The following is a 15095-nucleotide window of genomic DNA, read 5'->3' as shown; positions in this document are numbered from 1 at the left end:
AATGTTCTTTTAAAGGGCTTCTAAATTGGTCAGAAACCTCATGGATGTGTTCACAGCATACGTTCATTAGTTTTGTAATTACTTGCTGTTATCAGTTCCGTGATTCCTCATTCGGAATACCCAATCCTAGAAAGACCTTTTGCAACCTTGCCTGGGAAAATGAGTAGTCCACAAAGGAAGCCCCCACCCCCCTGCCCAGCCTCTCTGTCTCATTGAAAAGGCACTGAGCCACCAGAGCCGACAAGTGCAACCCTGTTCACCTTCAGATTGTCAGGTCTTATTGGGACTGCTGAGCCCCGTAGCGAATGAAGAAACCAAAGACGATCTTTGAGAATGGATGAAGGCGCCCTGTAGTTGGAGGATCTTGCATACTATTTGGGGAGTGGGGCGCAGCCCCTTGTGGCCAACAGAACCCAAAGTGGCATCCAACTGCTGGTGCTTGCATCACTTGTCAAAATCGGGGTACGTGGAGGATCCAGGTTCTGGGGCAACTCTGAAAGGGTGCTCTCCTCGAGGAGAGGATGCAAGCACAGGAGGTCATCTTTCTTGACCTGGAGCCACTAGAGAACCAAAGCCCACCCCATTTGCAGAGGGCCCATCTTTTTGATGAAGGACTGAACCTTTCTGGTAGTTTCTAATTTAAAAAAAACTCCTCAAGCAGGGACCAAACCCTCTTGGTTTCCACCCCTGCACTCTCAGGAGATCTTTTGTACCAGTCAGTTGTCCAACAGGTGGGTATTGGAACGCTGTCCAAGTGCAGTAGGCCTGCTAGTGGAGCAAAAACCTTGCCAATTAGCAGAGGAGGCGTTCTCAACCTGAAATGGGCGAGCTTTGAATTAGATTGAATGTTGGCGAAATTGAGGAACATCTGCTGTGTTGGTATAGTGGGCATGTGTAGGTATAGTAGTTTTACATCCTAAACCACCACTCTACCAACTCCTGGACATTGGCAGCTGTCACTGATGTGCGAGACTTCTTGCACGAGGGTTCCACCCATCTGTCAATGGGTGTGGCGTCTACAGAGGCCACCACAGTTTGCAAAGCTGGGAAGGAGATAGTCCAACTTGAAGGCTGTGGAGAATTCTTCTCCCCCACTTTTCCCTTTATTTAATAAACGCTGAAAAGGGTACATCTTGAACAAGTATTTAGTAATGTCCATTCTATTAAAGTCCTCCTGGCTTCCGGTCCTGGAGAATTAAAATTCCGATTCTGAAGCGAAAGGGTACTCTGCCCTCCCCCCACAAAACCCCCCCTTTCACCCTTAAGGAGTTGGGATGTAGTTGCTACAGGACTTGGAGGAGTGGGTGGAGTATCCTATAGCTCCAAGTCCGACCCCTGGATATTGTTGGATAGAAGTAGGGTGCGGTATGACCCGGCACTGCACAAAATCAAATCGAAGGCTTCATCAGAACCACAAGCACAGGTTCAAAGCAACAAAAAAGCAAGGAAAAGGGGGTGCATCTGCATAAGCCAAAGCCTCTCCTGTGGCCCAGTTGTCCAGATGGAACGTAACAGCACTTGAAGGCACATCCGTTTGCTCTTCCTGTTTCCGAACTGCCTGCTGCAAAAACAGAAGGTGGACCAGTGCAGAGAGCCTATGAAGAGTCTACGAGCAGCAAGTGTCGCGGGAGCGCCGAACTTCCTGCTGCAAAAACTGAAGGTGGACCATTCCAGAGAGCCCACGAGGAGTCTACGAGTAGCAAGTGTCTCAGGAGAGCCGTACTTCCTGCTGCAAAAACTGAAGGTGGACCAGTGCAGAGAGCCCATGAGGAGTCTACGAGCAGCAAGTGTCTCGGGAGCACCGAACTTCCTGCTGCAAAAACAGAAGGTGGACCAGTCCATAGAGCCTATGAAGAATCTATGAGCAGCAAGTCTAGTGTCTGGGAGCGCCGAACTTCCTGCTGCAAAAACTGAAGGTGGACCATTCCAGAGAGCCCACGAGGAGTCTACGAGTAGCAAGTGTCTCAGGAGAGCCGTACTTCCTGCTGCAAAAACTGAAGGTGGACCAGTGCAGAGAGCCCATGAGGAGTCTACGAGCAGCAAGTGTCTCGGGAGCACCGAACTTCCTGCTGCAAAAACAGAAGGTGGACCAGTCCATAGAGCCTATGAAGAATCTATGTGCAGCAAGTCTAGTGTCTGGGAGCGCCGAACTTCCTGCTGCAAAAACTGAAGGTGGGCCAGTGCAGAGAGCCCACGAGGAGTTCGAGTCTATAAGCAGAAAAACATAATTTTGGACTATGGAGCGCCGGGTAAATGGAGGAACTGCTAAGAGACGGTCCCTTGCGGGTAGATCATCAGAGGTTTCTGGAAACGAGGTGGCAGATGGCCTCTGAACTGCCTCGATACAGGCTGGTGTCTTGTAAGGCTAGGGGGCCAAACAGAGGCTGTGGGGTTAAAGACCTACCCAAGCCCCCTTTTTCATTGGGCAGTTAGTAGATAATAAAAACGGATTTAAAGAACTTTTGGTTTAGGAGTCTTGGGCGTCTCCTCAAAGGGGCTGCCTCACATTGAGGAATGGAAAAGGGTGGTCATGGGGGCTGAGGGTAACGTCATGTAATGAAGATGGAGCTGTAAGAAGGAAGGAACATGGCACGTTGAAACTGTGGTGGGGGGTGTATATAACTTATCCCCTCTGGGGTGTCATTTCTGGGGCACTTGTTTGCCTGGGCGCACTGTATTGGGGAAACCAGGAGCGGTCGGTGGCGGAGTTGTGTATGTAGGGGACTAAAACTGTTGGGGGGGGGGGGGGGCTGCTCTTAAATGAGGGGGCCTTCTGTGGGGGCACTGTGCCGGGGAGCTGGGTAGTGGCGGTAGAGAACCAATGGGAGAGTTTATTCTGTTTGTTGCTGTTACCCCTTAACTCTCTCCTGCAGATACAATCACACCGGGACACAGTTCTTTGAAATTAAGAAGAGCCGACCTCTGACTGGGTGAGTACCCCTTAAATATCGACGAAACGGGCCGTTGGTGCCCATGTGCACACCGTCCAGTGACATTCCTACAAAGCAATAGTCCAGTGCTTTAGAATATGGAACTACTTGGCAGAAAACAGAGCTCAATCAGCCGGATCCTGGCCTGCAGCGCCATTTGCTTCTCAAATACCATGGCCTGTATATCTGTGCTCCCAGACATGTCCTGCAGCGCCCCCTAATGTTTAGGACACAGCTCTGCTAGATTCCCCTCTGCCCAAGTGAAATGTTCTTATGGGTCTGTCCCTCCCTCATCACACTTGACCCCTTGGCTGGCTGCCAGGTACTGCCTGAATGCAAACCCAATCCAGGAGCAACGTCGCCCTGCTTTCTTTTTTTTTTATTTGTTTATTTATAAAATTTACACATATATAATCAATCAAACAATCAGAACAATAAATATTCAGCAAAAATACACAGAATAACAGAATATTATATGTACATAACTTGCAATAAATCAGTAAATATCCAGAAAGTCATCCCACACCTTTCCATATAACCTCAACTTCCCTTGCCTCTTGTATACCACCCTTTCCATGGATGCAAGGGCAGACATGCCCTCCACCCAATCATCAAGAGAAGGCGCATTCCGTGATTTCCAGCCCCTGAGGACCAACTTTTTACCCAGACCAGCTCCACGGAGTAAAAACTTTTTCCGTGACACAGAGAGATCATCCAGCAAATCTCCACCTCCCAAAATCATTGTCATAAAATCCAATTCAACATCCAGATTCAAAACATGCAGACAGGCACCACAAACATCGTGCCAAAATCCCCGTACACGCACACATTCCCACAACAGATGTTCCAGACTTCCCTGTTCATTCCCACAACACCAGCATTCATCCGAGTCCATCAGCCCCCTCTTAAACATTCGCTCCGGGCTCCAAAACACTCGGTTGAGGATCTTTATCTGTCTTGACCGTTCCACCATATCAATTGCACAGAGTTTAACATTTGCACACATATTCAACCACATCTCAGGCGATATCTCACACCCTAACCTCCTTCCCCATTCATCTCTCAAATTTGAATTTTCCTTATAAGCAGACACAATACAATTATATATCCTGCTAGCAATGGAACAACCACCTGGCTCCCTCTCCATAAGATAGAGATTCACCATTGAACTTCCTAGCACTGCCACATCACCGATACACCTTTTCAATTTCCTGAAGTCTTCAGTTCTGAAATTATCAATGTGAAACTTTGCCCGTAACTCACGTTCCCCAATCCACCCTCCCTCCACCAGAACATCCTCAATCCAAAGCACCCCGCCTAGAAACCAATCCGGCCAGAATAAAGACCTTCCCCCGATAGCAATCAATTGGTTCAACCAAATGGATGAGTGAATGGTCTTTGAAGCAACCGAGCCCAACAATTCATGAACCTGTCTCCACGTCTCTCTCAGAAAAACCGTCAAAGGCGATTTATTACATGACTTGTTTGTCGCCGTGAGAATAGCCCTTGGAGGGAGCGGACCCAACATACTTGCCTCTGCAATTACCCATTTATCAGGCAAATCCATCAAAAAAGGCACAATAAAATGACTTGAAAAGGCTAAATGATATGCCCTGAAGTTCGGTACACCCAGACCACCTTTTTCTACTGGCAACTGAAGTTTCCACAATTTAAGCCTAGGCGGCTTATTATCCCACAGGAATGACTGCAACAAACCATCAATTTTTTTCCAGTAATGTTGACCAATTTTCATCGGAAGCATACCTAGAACAAAATTAACCTTTGGAGCTGCATTCATTTTGATAGCGTTCACCTTGCCCCATAGGGACAAATGAAGCAAAGACCACCTCAGGAAGCTCATTTTCAAATCAGTACATACCTCATTCATGTTTACCACAACCATCTCATCCACCAGTGGGGTTAGCCATATACCCAAGTATTTCAGTTTCCTTTCACACCATCGAAACCCAATCCCAGTAATCAAGTTCTTGTCACAATATCCTGAAATTGGCAACACCTCAGATTTAGACCAGTTAACCTTAAATCCAGCCACCGCATGAAATCTTTCCAAAACATTCAGCAAGGCCGGAAGGGACATTGTTAAATTCCGTAACAACAAAAGTAGGTCATCCGCATAAAACCACAACTTTTGGTCAGCACCATGAAAACTCAGGCCCTGTATCCCAACATCACTCCTTAAGGCAATCGCCAAAGGTTCCATGGCCAAAACAAATATCAGGGGGGCTAAAGGACATCCCTGTCTCGTACCCCTCCGTAGCACAAAGGAATCTGACAATTGCCCATTAGTTCTGACAGCGGCAGTCGGACAAGCATAAAGCAAGACGATCCATGAAATAAACTCCTCTCCCAAATTCATAGCCCGCAATACTGAAAAAAGATAGTTCCAATCAACACGATCAAACGCTTTCTCCGCGTCCAAGGAAAGCACCGCAACATCATCATCCATATCCTGTGCATGTACCATCAACAACAATAAGTTCCTAATATTGCTAGATGTCCTCCGGCCATGAACAAAGCCCGATTGATTAGTGTGCACTAACTTCACAAGAAGATTCTGCAAACGAAGGGCCAACAGTTTCGCAAGGATCTTATTATCAGTATTAATCAAACTGATCGGACGGTAATTTGAAGTCAAACAACCATCTTTACCCTTTTTCAGAAAAACCGATATAATGGCATGACTAGTAGAAGCAGGAAGCAACCCTCCCACCCTGGATTCTATGAACATATCCCGCATAAGTTCTACCACTGAATCAGGTAAGATTTTATAAAATTCAGCAGGCAGACCATCCGGACCCGGAGACTTGCCCGAGTTCAACTTCCCAATCGCAGTTTTCAATTCATCCACAGTCAAAGCCTCACTCAGCGTTGCATTCTCCAAATCATTCACTCCAGGTATCTCCAATCCTTCCAAAAATGAACCATTTAATCCATTGACACCCATCTCATTCTGATACAGCTTCGTATAGTATTCCTTAAATGTCTCATTAATCAGTTTTGGATCACAAGTCACCTGACCATTCTCTCTATTAATAGAAGTGATAGATCTTTCTGATTGCTGTTGTCTTAATCTATAGGCAAGCCAGCGATCGCACTTTTCACCATATTCAAAATACGAACATTTCAATTTAAACAACTCCTTCTCAGACCTTATTTTCAAAGTTTCATTCAGTTCTCTCTGTAGTGCCCTCAATCTTCTCTTTTTTTCTATGTTCCCAGAGTCATTAATCATCTCCAGTGAAAGTTGCTTAATACTTTGTTCCAAATCCATACTTATGTCCACCATACATTTCTTCCTGCAACTGGACAAACCTAGAATTAAGCCCCGCATTGTACATTTAAATGCCTCCCATACTGTCCCAATGGCCATACCATCTGTCCTGTTTTCCACAACGAACTGATCAGCCTCCGATCTGATTTTCTCCACAATCTTTTCATCTCGAAGAATTGAGGTGTTCATTCTCCAACAAAACGATCTAGGAGTACCGAACTGCAGATCTACGTTCATAAACACTGGTGCATGGTCAGTGACAGCAATACAACCAATCTCACAGCTTTTCAAATTCAGGGTTGCTGAACCAGCTGAGAAAAACATATCTATACGAGAATGTGAGCCATGAGAACTAGAATAAAATGTATATTCTCTCAAATCCCCATGAAGCAATCTCCAACAGTCTTCTAATGCAAATTCAGAAATAAGTGAGTTAAAGGAACAAAAAGTCGGGTCTCTTCTGATAGCATTATGCGGCCCACTGCGATCCTTGACGTTATCTATAACCAAATTAAAGTCGCCTCCCATAATAACATTCTGACAAGCAAAATCCTGTAACATTTGAGCCACTGTCCCAAAAAATGTGCCATCATCCACTGAAGGGGCATAAACATTGCAAAGAATATACTGTACTCCCTGAACTTCCACCAAGAGCACGATGACTCTACCCTCTTTGTCAGTGCGAGATTTCAAAACCTTAATTGGGGAGTTCTTCCGAATCAAAATAGCTACCCCCCTACTCCTGGATGAATAGCAAGAGACAAAAAATTCCCCAATCCAACCTTTGCGCAGCATATTAGCATCCTCTAACAGTAAATGGGTCTCTTGGAGAAAATGTACATCACTGTGCATATCTTTCAAACAATTAAAAATCGTTTGCCTCTTGAGCGGATTATTTAGACCATTAATATTCCACGAGGAAACAGACAACTGGTCACCCCTCTCAGACGGCATTGCAATGAAAAGGAGAAGACAACAAAAGATCAAATAAAAAAAAAAGACTGTACTTATAAAGATCAAAAACCCTCCCCCACCCCCACCTACAGAAGTATGGATCCAACGTCCACAAGAACTAACAAACCCCAAGCCACCCCCGATACCCCTCCCAATCATATATAGATTTCCCCAACCAGAAAACACCAACATTGAAAAGAGCCACATAGACTCTAAGGAACCTAACTGCAACACAAAACCTGAATCCCAATTAACAGCATCTCAAACATCAAAGCAACAGGTTAAAAAGGATTACCAGCCCCCACTAAAATAAAAATCAAGAGACATGTACGAAAACAGTGACCAAATAAAATAGTAAAACAAGGTATAGTGCAGCTAAACTTTTAGCTTAAAATCATCTTACAATCTAGATACCAATCAAAGTCTAGCTTAATAGTATATTAGAAATCCATCCTGTCACTACAACAGGATGGACTAAACATTGATTACAAGGACATCCATATGACGCTGTCTCAAATTCTTTAACGTGTCCAATACCTTGTCCGGGATGCATAAGAATGCTGATGACAGTGCGCAGAGATTGTCAGTATCAACTTTAGGCCATAGCACAGTACCATAGTACAGCTCACCAGCATACATCCAAAGTCCCATTACTGCAGTATCAGGAACACACACTAGTCACTTTAAGAACCTTTTGTAAAAGTTACATATGTATTTGCAAAAAGAGACGTTCTTTAGTGTTTGTGTTAGCCATAAGTTAGATAGTAGAACATTGAATCTTATTTGCATTTCCCCACAGAAATGTGTAATTGTCCTCTAATCCATGTAGTAAAGCGATGAGATTACATTGATGTGTCTTAGGAACACACTCTTCCGAGCACCTGTGTGTAAGCCTCTAATGCCTGGAAGGGGAAGTGGCAACAGAGACCCAGTAGCCTTCCGTCCCCCATTCAGAGACTGGCTGTAAGGCCTGGCAAGTCTGAAAGGCCCACAACTGTTGCAACACACATCCCAAAGTCGAGGCAGATCACAACCGCCATCTCCGGAGACACTAGGCTCTCTGACCATTTAATTGGCCATAATACTCCTTACAACAACTATTGGCATGCGTGGAAGCTGTGTACAGGCAGGAAGCATCATGAGGGGTACAGAGGGGGTTTGAGCGTTGGCCTGCCATGCTAGACTAAAGAAAGCACGGCCGGAACAGAGCAGCAGATGCATTTTGCTCCTGTAAGCAGTGTGGATATCCATGGAGGCCCGTTCCACTACTTCACGCTACGCACCGCAATGAGTCAGCGAGCGGTTGCGTGATGTGCGCCAGTGGAGCCTTGAACCGAGGATGCGTTTGTCCGTTCGGGGTTGCTAACACACATTCTGGATGTATGCGTTAACTGCAACTGGAGTTAGCACAGATATTAGGTTTTCGCATCAATTTCGGGCCTGGCACCCTGGCGTGGGGCCTTTTTCCTGAGGAAGGAATGCACCCAGAGTATTACTGGTCTGGCTCTGGGATTTTATGGAGTGCTGTGCGTTTCTTTACAGCAACTTCAAGGCGCTTCTCCACTTGATCAAGGCGGGACGCTCGGCCTCAGTGCTATTATCTGATTGGCCAGAGTTGGTTATTTTGTCGGTGGTGAAGTGGGTGCGACCATTGGAGTCATCTCAGATTGCTGCGGTCCTCTCACTAGTCTAGACTGGAATGGGGCAAACGATGTGCTTCAGTTCCTCTGCTGCACACACTGTGAGGATGTCTTCCGGAAGTAGAGGGGGGGGGGCTCTGTAGGATCAGTGCTGGACATCGGAAACCTTTTACTGGTGGAACCGTCTCATGCTTGAAGGGGCAGGGCCGAGGCTAGGTCACGCAATACAGTATCTCTTCATAGAACCCAATCCTGGGGATTTGCATAGAAGCAAAGAGCATTATGGGAACATAAGAATGTCCACCATTTTACATTTGAAACCTATCTTAAAGTGATTCAGTAAAAAACCCATTTGAGCGAATAAATGAAAGTTGGGCTTTGCAGTTTTGATTGAATCACACTAAGAAAACGAATTCTGTGCATTGCAGGACATATACACCAGTTTGAACAGCTGCAACAAGTATGGGAGGGTTTGGTTTCTGTATTCAGGTTCCCCTGCCGAGTCTCAGGTCTCTGCATGTTGAAACGTGGGTTGCTCGTGCACGCGATAACGTGGCTTCAGAGCAGATCTGCGAGTGTCGGGGCAAGCCTCTTGGGAACAGGGCAGGGCTAGGGCGCGCGTAACGCTGCACAGTGAAGGACCACCGTTGAATGCTCTCTGAGACACAACTCGCTGCATCGCAGACTTGCAGCTGATCTTCAAGCACAGCTAGGAACACTTTATGTAGCTGTGCAATTCATCTCCGCTTATCCATCTAAGCTTCCTTAAGTTCCACAATTAATACCAAACCACAGCTGGACACTGAGTGTCACTGCTGCACTGCGGTCTGTTTCTATAGGTGCCAGGCTGTGTGTTCACTTAACTGTTTCTGGGACCTTTTACTAGCATGGTGTGACCATTCATATCCCAGTAGAAGTAATTTCTCCTCCCCTCCCATGTGGGTTTGTGCAGGAGGCTGCACTCATTAATCTGATGGATATCCGTTAATAGATGGGGACAGTCCAGAGAAATATTTGCCTTTTGTCTTCTCCCTCTCATTTGCTCCCCTCTCTCTTGCAGGCTGATGGACCTGGCCAAGGAGATGACCAAAGAGGCCCTGCCAATCAAATGCCTGGAAGCGGTGGTCCTGGGAATGTATCCTTTCTTGTGTTCCAGAGGGATGTTCGTGTTATGCCATTTCATGTGCTTGTTTAATGCCATCTTTCAGTCCCCACAAAGTGCAGAAGAGGGGAGGAGAGAAGAGAACCTCTGAGAGATGGCGAGGAGCTGGCAGACAGGAGAGTGGTGCAGTGGAAAGGGAAGCGGGCAACCGGTTATATCAGGATACTACTTTTTATAGTGCTGGTGTTATACTTAGGCCTTTTCAAAAGGGGATGCTGTCCTTAGCACCTTTAAACTAGACGGCGAAAGCTCCCCTGCACTTCCCCCCACTATTGCCTACATGCCCAGGGAACAAGGTGATCAAAGTACCCAAGGCCCCCCTCCCACTCTTTTAGCCCTTATTCCTGCTGACTGATGCAGAACGCATCTGTTCGTCCCCACTCTCACTCTGCCCCATCTCTTGCACTCTCTCCATGACCCAGCAACGCATTGTTTTGGAGATGATGATACCACTGACACGAGCTGTTGAGACCCACTGCGTTTAACCACCGACTCGATCCACAAAGAGCCCATTGTTACTTGACAGGCCCTCCAAAAAGCACAGTGAATGGCACACGCTACCCTTTTCACCTTCATGACTTTTGTCAGCCCCTCTTCCCCCATAGTCAAAACTCTACACAAGGCAAATCCTTAGCCTGAATACTGAGACGAATTATGGGATTCTGTCACCTCTCCCCAGGGGGGAGCCTTTCACTGTGAGCCCGGTACACAATACCCTCCCATGGGGTAGCGGCAAGCAGGACATCACCAAGAGAGACTATCCCTCTGGGGACAAGGACTTACGTTCTTATGAGGAACTCCCATAGCAACATAATCACTAACCCGCCTTCACTAACATCTAGTGAAGAAAGATGAGAGGAACAAACCAAACTCTGCTATTGTGCTCCAAACATTCTTATTATACATATGAAGGAAAACGTCTGATACTGAGACAAAGAAAACCACTGGAAGAATATAGAGTATGAAACAAACAGAGGAGAAGGACTTCAACATTGCGCCAGGGAAGCTCCACAGCAGAGTCATAAAACGTAGAGGCATAGACATTGGTAGAGGGAGTTTCGAATCAGCTGGCAGAGGTACGCTGAGGGAAACTTGAACATGCAGCGTCTGATGCTAGAGAAAACCCCAAGTGCAGCATCCAGCATTGAAAAGGAGAGGAGACTCAAACTGAGGTGGACACGAAGCATCCTGAGCCTGAGTGAGAGATGCAAGCAAGTTGTGGTGGACCAGGAGGTCCATGAACAACACTGATACCACTTCCACTGAGTTATCACAGAGCGAACTGATCGAAGAAAGAACGGAGAAACCGTATGTGCAATACAGAAGAAACTAGAAGCCACCTGACAAGCAAAAGAGAGGGTCACAGCCTGTTAGGAACCCCAGTGACATTATCTCTGAGCAATCCAGGTAACGGGAAAGCAGAAGATCCGGGAGGGGGCCCAAAGATCGTTACTGGAACACTCATACTCATTCCAGTCGAGATAAGAAGGACAAAGAGAATCAATACTGAAACCCTCAAACTCGTCCCAGTCAAGTTAAAGAGCGGACATTGAATGAAAAGAAAGGAATACACTTGTCCCATGAAAGAAGGGGGGCAAACGCAACTAGAAGAGAACCAGAAGAAAGAGTAACCGAGTGAAAGACGGTTGAAGCCCTGAAGAACCCAGTATCAGAAATGTGTGATTTGATAAAAGTAGTTACCAAGAACTACTTAAGGATACTTTATTGAACTGAACTTGGTGAAAAACCACCTCACAGAAGAAGGGAGTCCTTCACCTGTGCTTTTGTTCTGTAGTGTTAGAGTTAGTTTGGGCATTGGACTGAACTTGGTTTGGACTCCCACTGACTAGCACCGAAGTTGGTTCTGTTGGGTAGGGAACACCTTCAGCATAGGGACAGAAGGGAGGTTTCACATTTCATTTAATAAATATCAACAGTGAGATGGAAAATCGGAGTGTTTTTTTCTGACCCGCCACAATAAGAATGAATAAATAACAGCCCTGATGTCTTTGTTGGTTTCTTTTTAAAACTGTCTTGCAGGTAGGGGTACTGTTCAGATCTAGGTATGGGTGGTGTGGTTGTTTTTTCACTTCAAGTATTTTTCCTGAACTTGTCCATCTGACCTGCAGTTACCTCACCAACAGCATTGCTGGACTTGAGCGCTTCCCCATCAGTTTCAAGACCCACTTCTCAGGGAACTTCTTCCGCCACATTGTGCTCGGGGTGCACTGTGCAGGACGCTTCGGTGCGCTGGGCATCAGTCGGCGTGATGACCTCATGTACAAGCCTCTGGCCTTCCGTACGCTGGGAGAGCTGGTCTCCGAGTACGAGGAGGCCTACAGGCGCTGCTGGCACACCCTGAAGAAGGTGAAGATCGGCCAGTACGTATCGCACGATCCCCACAGCGTGGAGCAGATCGAGTGGAAGCATTCTGTACTGGATCTGGACAAGCTGGGGAATGAGGAATTCAGGAAGGAGTTGGACCGCCACGCCCGGGACATGAGACTGAAGGTGCGTTACTGGGGCCTGCGGGTAGGAGAGGGATGGGCAGATCAAGAGAATGGGGAGGTATTGCCAGGGGGTAAGGTTAGAACAGGGCTACCCACGACAATAGGCTAAAGGGCTACACCAGTGTCTTGTGGGTAGGCGGTAGACTGGCAAGCCAAGAGAAATCATCAGAAGTAATCACCTGGGGGTGATGGTCAAAGGTTTGTGACATGAGGATGAAAAACTGACCCTGGAGGAAAGAGTGAATGGGCTCTAGCAGGTACTTGAAGGAAGCGGCAAAGCAAGTACGCTAGAGGCAGAGCTGGGAGGAGAGACTATGCAGATGATGGACATCAAAAGGCATGAGACTGTAGATGTATCGCTGAATGGTGGGTGTGGACCACAATGCGGATGATTGCTGGTAGAAAGGTGGACATAGAGGGTGTGGATATGGGATGATAGGATATACACTGGAGCCTGTGAGAAACCTTGATGCGCATCCATGTGTGGTGATGATTACTTGCGTGCCTCCGTTGGTAGGGGTTGTGCATCTGCCTCCAGATGTTTACGGTCATGTGCCTAGTTATGGAACGCATGCTGCTCCAGATTAGTGTTGACCCTTCACCAGGCCACTCTGGGTGCTGCAATGAAGCACTCACTCATTTTGTCATTTGTTATAGTGCCTTTCACCATAATTATGGTCCCAACACGCCTTAGGTTGAACACCCTCGTTAGCATTATGGAGTTCTCGGGGAGTCTTGTAGCTCCTAAGGACGAGTGATTCTTGGTCACTCCCACAACCCTACCTTTCCAACCATGGCCTTGTATTATATTTCTGCAGATCAGCAAAGGCACGCCATCACCCAGCAAAGACCGCAAGAAGGATGGGTCAGTGTCTTCACCACAGCGAAACCAGTCCAGCCCCCACCGCCGGAACAGCCGCGGAGAGAGACGGTAAGCAAATGCAGCCCTGTTCCGTGATGCTTGCAAATCAACACTAGTCTCCGAGATGGGTTTCGTAATTAACAGTTGGGGATGGTTTAAGCTACAAATAATGACATTGATTGGTCAAATCCTGCTTGATGGACACTGATGATCTTCCTTATTAGTCCCGGTGTAATCCTTGATTTCCCACTGGAAATGGAAATGAAGTGCTATAGATGGACTTTCACAAGAAAAACAGACACTCCTGGAAGCTCTTCTGGTTCTGGGCTCTCCAACAAAACGGAGTACAACTTTACAATCACAGGCTTCCCCCACTGACCTGCTAGATACAGGAGTGGTAGTTTAGGGGAGGGGTGGAGTGGATGCTGGTGGGCGTGTTGTTAATGGTTTACCAGAATAATTAAGGGATTGGGGCAGGTGTATAAGGGCGTTCTAGCAGGGGTGCAGTGGCCGACGAGGGCAAGTGGAGTTCCAAGTTGGTGTGGACAGCAGTTAGTAAATAGTAACAGTACAAGTGCAGATACACCCAGGTGCCACACACATCAACAATCCCTGCCCATGGAAAGTGCTGTTTGAATGTGATTGGGAACCCGTTGCTAGCGGCTAGCTTGCAGGAAAGCTTCTTGATACCATGGTGACCAGTTAGGATAAACTAGTTCACGTTAGGAAATTATCGACCGCTTTGATCTGTTTGAAGGTGCTACATACTAGCATTGTAGCCCAGGCCTTTTCCCGGCCACTTTCTTTCGCACTGGATGCCATGTTGGTGCCCACGCTTCCCCAGCCACAGATCTTCTATAGCCATTCGTTCGTTGGATTGTTCCTCCATGAACAGAATTTGGGAACGCGTGACCATTCTATCAAGCCTACCCACAAACTGTTGATTCCATAAAAAGCACTTCAAAATGCGCAGCTAAGTTGGCAAAATACAAAAAGTTGGCAAAGTTCCCAGCTGCAATCGTGTCTTTACTTCATTTAGGTGTATTCGTTGTTATACGGGGACTTCCTCATGCCCTCCGCCACCCCCATTGCATTGCCGGTCCGCTTCCCACCCCTCTGGCCTATTGCTGCAGCTTTAACTCTCCTAACCGTAGACCCTGTTGCATGGCTCCCGCGCCACCCTCCATGGGCTGTGTGGCTGCCTGCCACTCATGCATTGATTTCTGCTTCCTTGTAGGCCTCCTTCTCTGTCCCACTCCTTGCCGGTTCACCCTTGTGTTAGTCAAACAAGCGCCTGCGCTCTGCCCAACAACGGGAGAATAGAGAAGAGGGTATAGGGGTACAGAACCACACCCTCAGTCATCACTGTAGTAAAACACAATTTTATCGGGCACCAGATATGCCCTAGCAGCACTGTAGTTCATGTTGGTTGACGCTTTGCACGGAGAAAACAGACCTGGACACACCCAATCAATCATGCCAGCTTTGGTGAAGTCATGGGCATTTTGAGCTATTGTCCTATCGTTTTTCCATGGACCCACAAAGACACCCTATTGTGACGTATGTCTTTGAATTGTGCACTTTAATTTTCGACATTTGTGGCACACATTTAACCGTTGCCAGGAACTCGTACATACTGCAACAATTTCGAAAATCTGATCAGGCAAATCCAAGAGTGTCGTTTTTTTTTTAAGTCTTAAAAATATACCTAGAATTCGGGCCTGTGCACTAGGTCCAGAGTACAA

At 46.8% G+C, this 15095-nt stretch overlaps 1 protein-coding gene across 1 annotated transcript in view; it reads left to right on the top strand.

The window, feature by feature from the left end:
- Positions 1–15095, top strand: part of VASH1 (vasohibin 1) — a 101336-nt gene that overhangs the window by 48031 nt on the left and 38210 nt on the right. Inside the window, exons 3-6 of the mRNA XM_069638023.1 lie at positions 2874–2930; positions 9877–9951; positions 12108–12489; positions 13307–13419. Coding sequence (XP_069494124.1) covers positions 2874–2930; positions 9877–9951; positions 12108–12489; positions 13307–13419 — 627 coding nt within the window. The remainder of the gene's footprint in view (positions 1–2873; positions 2931–9876; positions 9952–12107; positions 12490–13306; positions 13420–15095) is intronic.

The sequence above is a fragment of the Ambystoma mexicanum genome, chromosome 14, assembly GCF_040938575.1.
Source record: "Ambystoma mexicanum isolate Mex_15411 chromosome 14, UKY_AmexF1_1, whole genome shotgun sequence".
Taxonomy (NCBI): Eukaryota; Metazoa; Chordata; class Amphibia; order Caudata; family Ambystomatidae; genus Ambystoma; species Ambystoma mexicanum.
The sequence above is the reverse complement of the archived record's forward strand: the minus strand, read 5'-3'. Positions and strand labels throughout refer to the sequence as shown.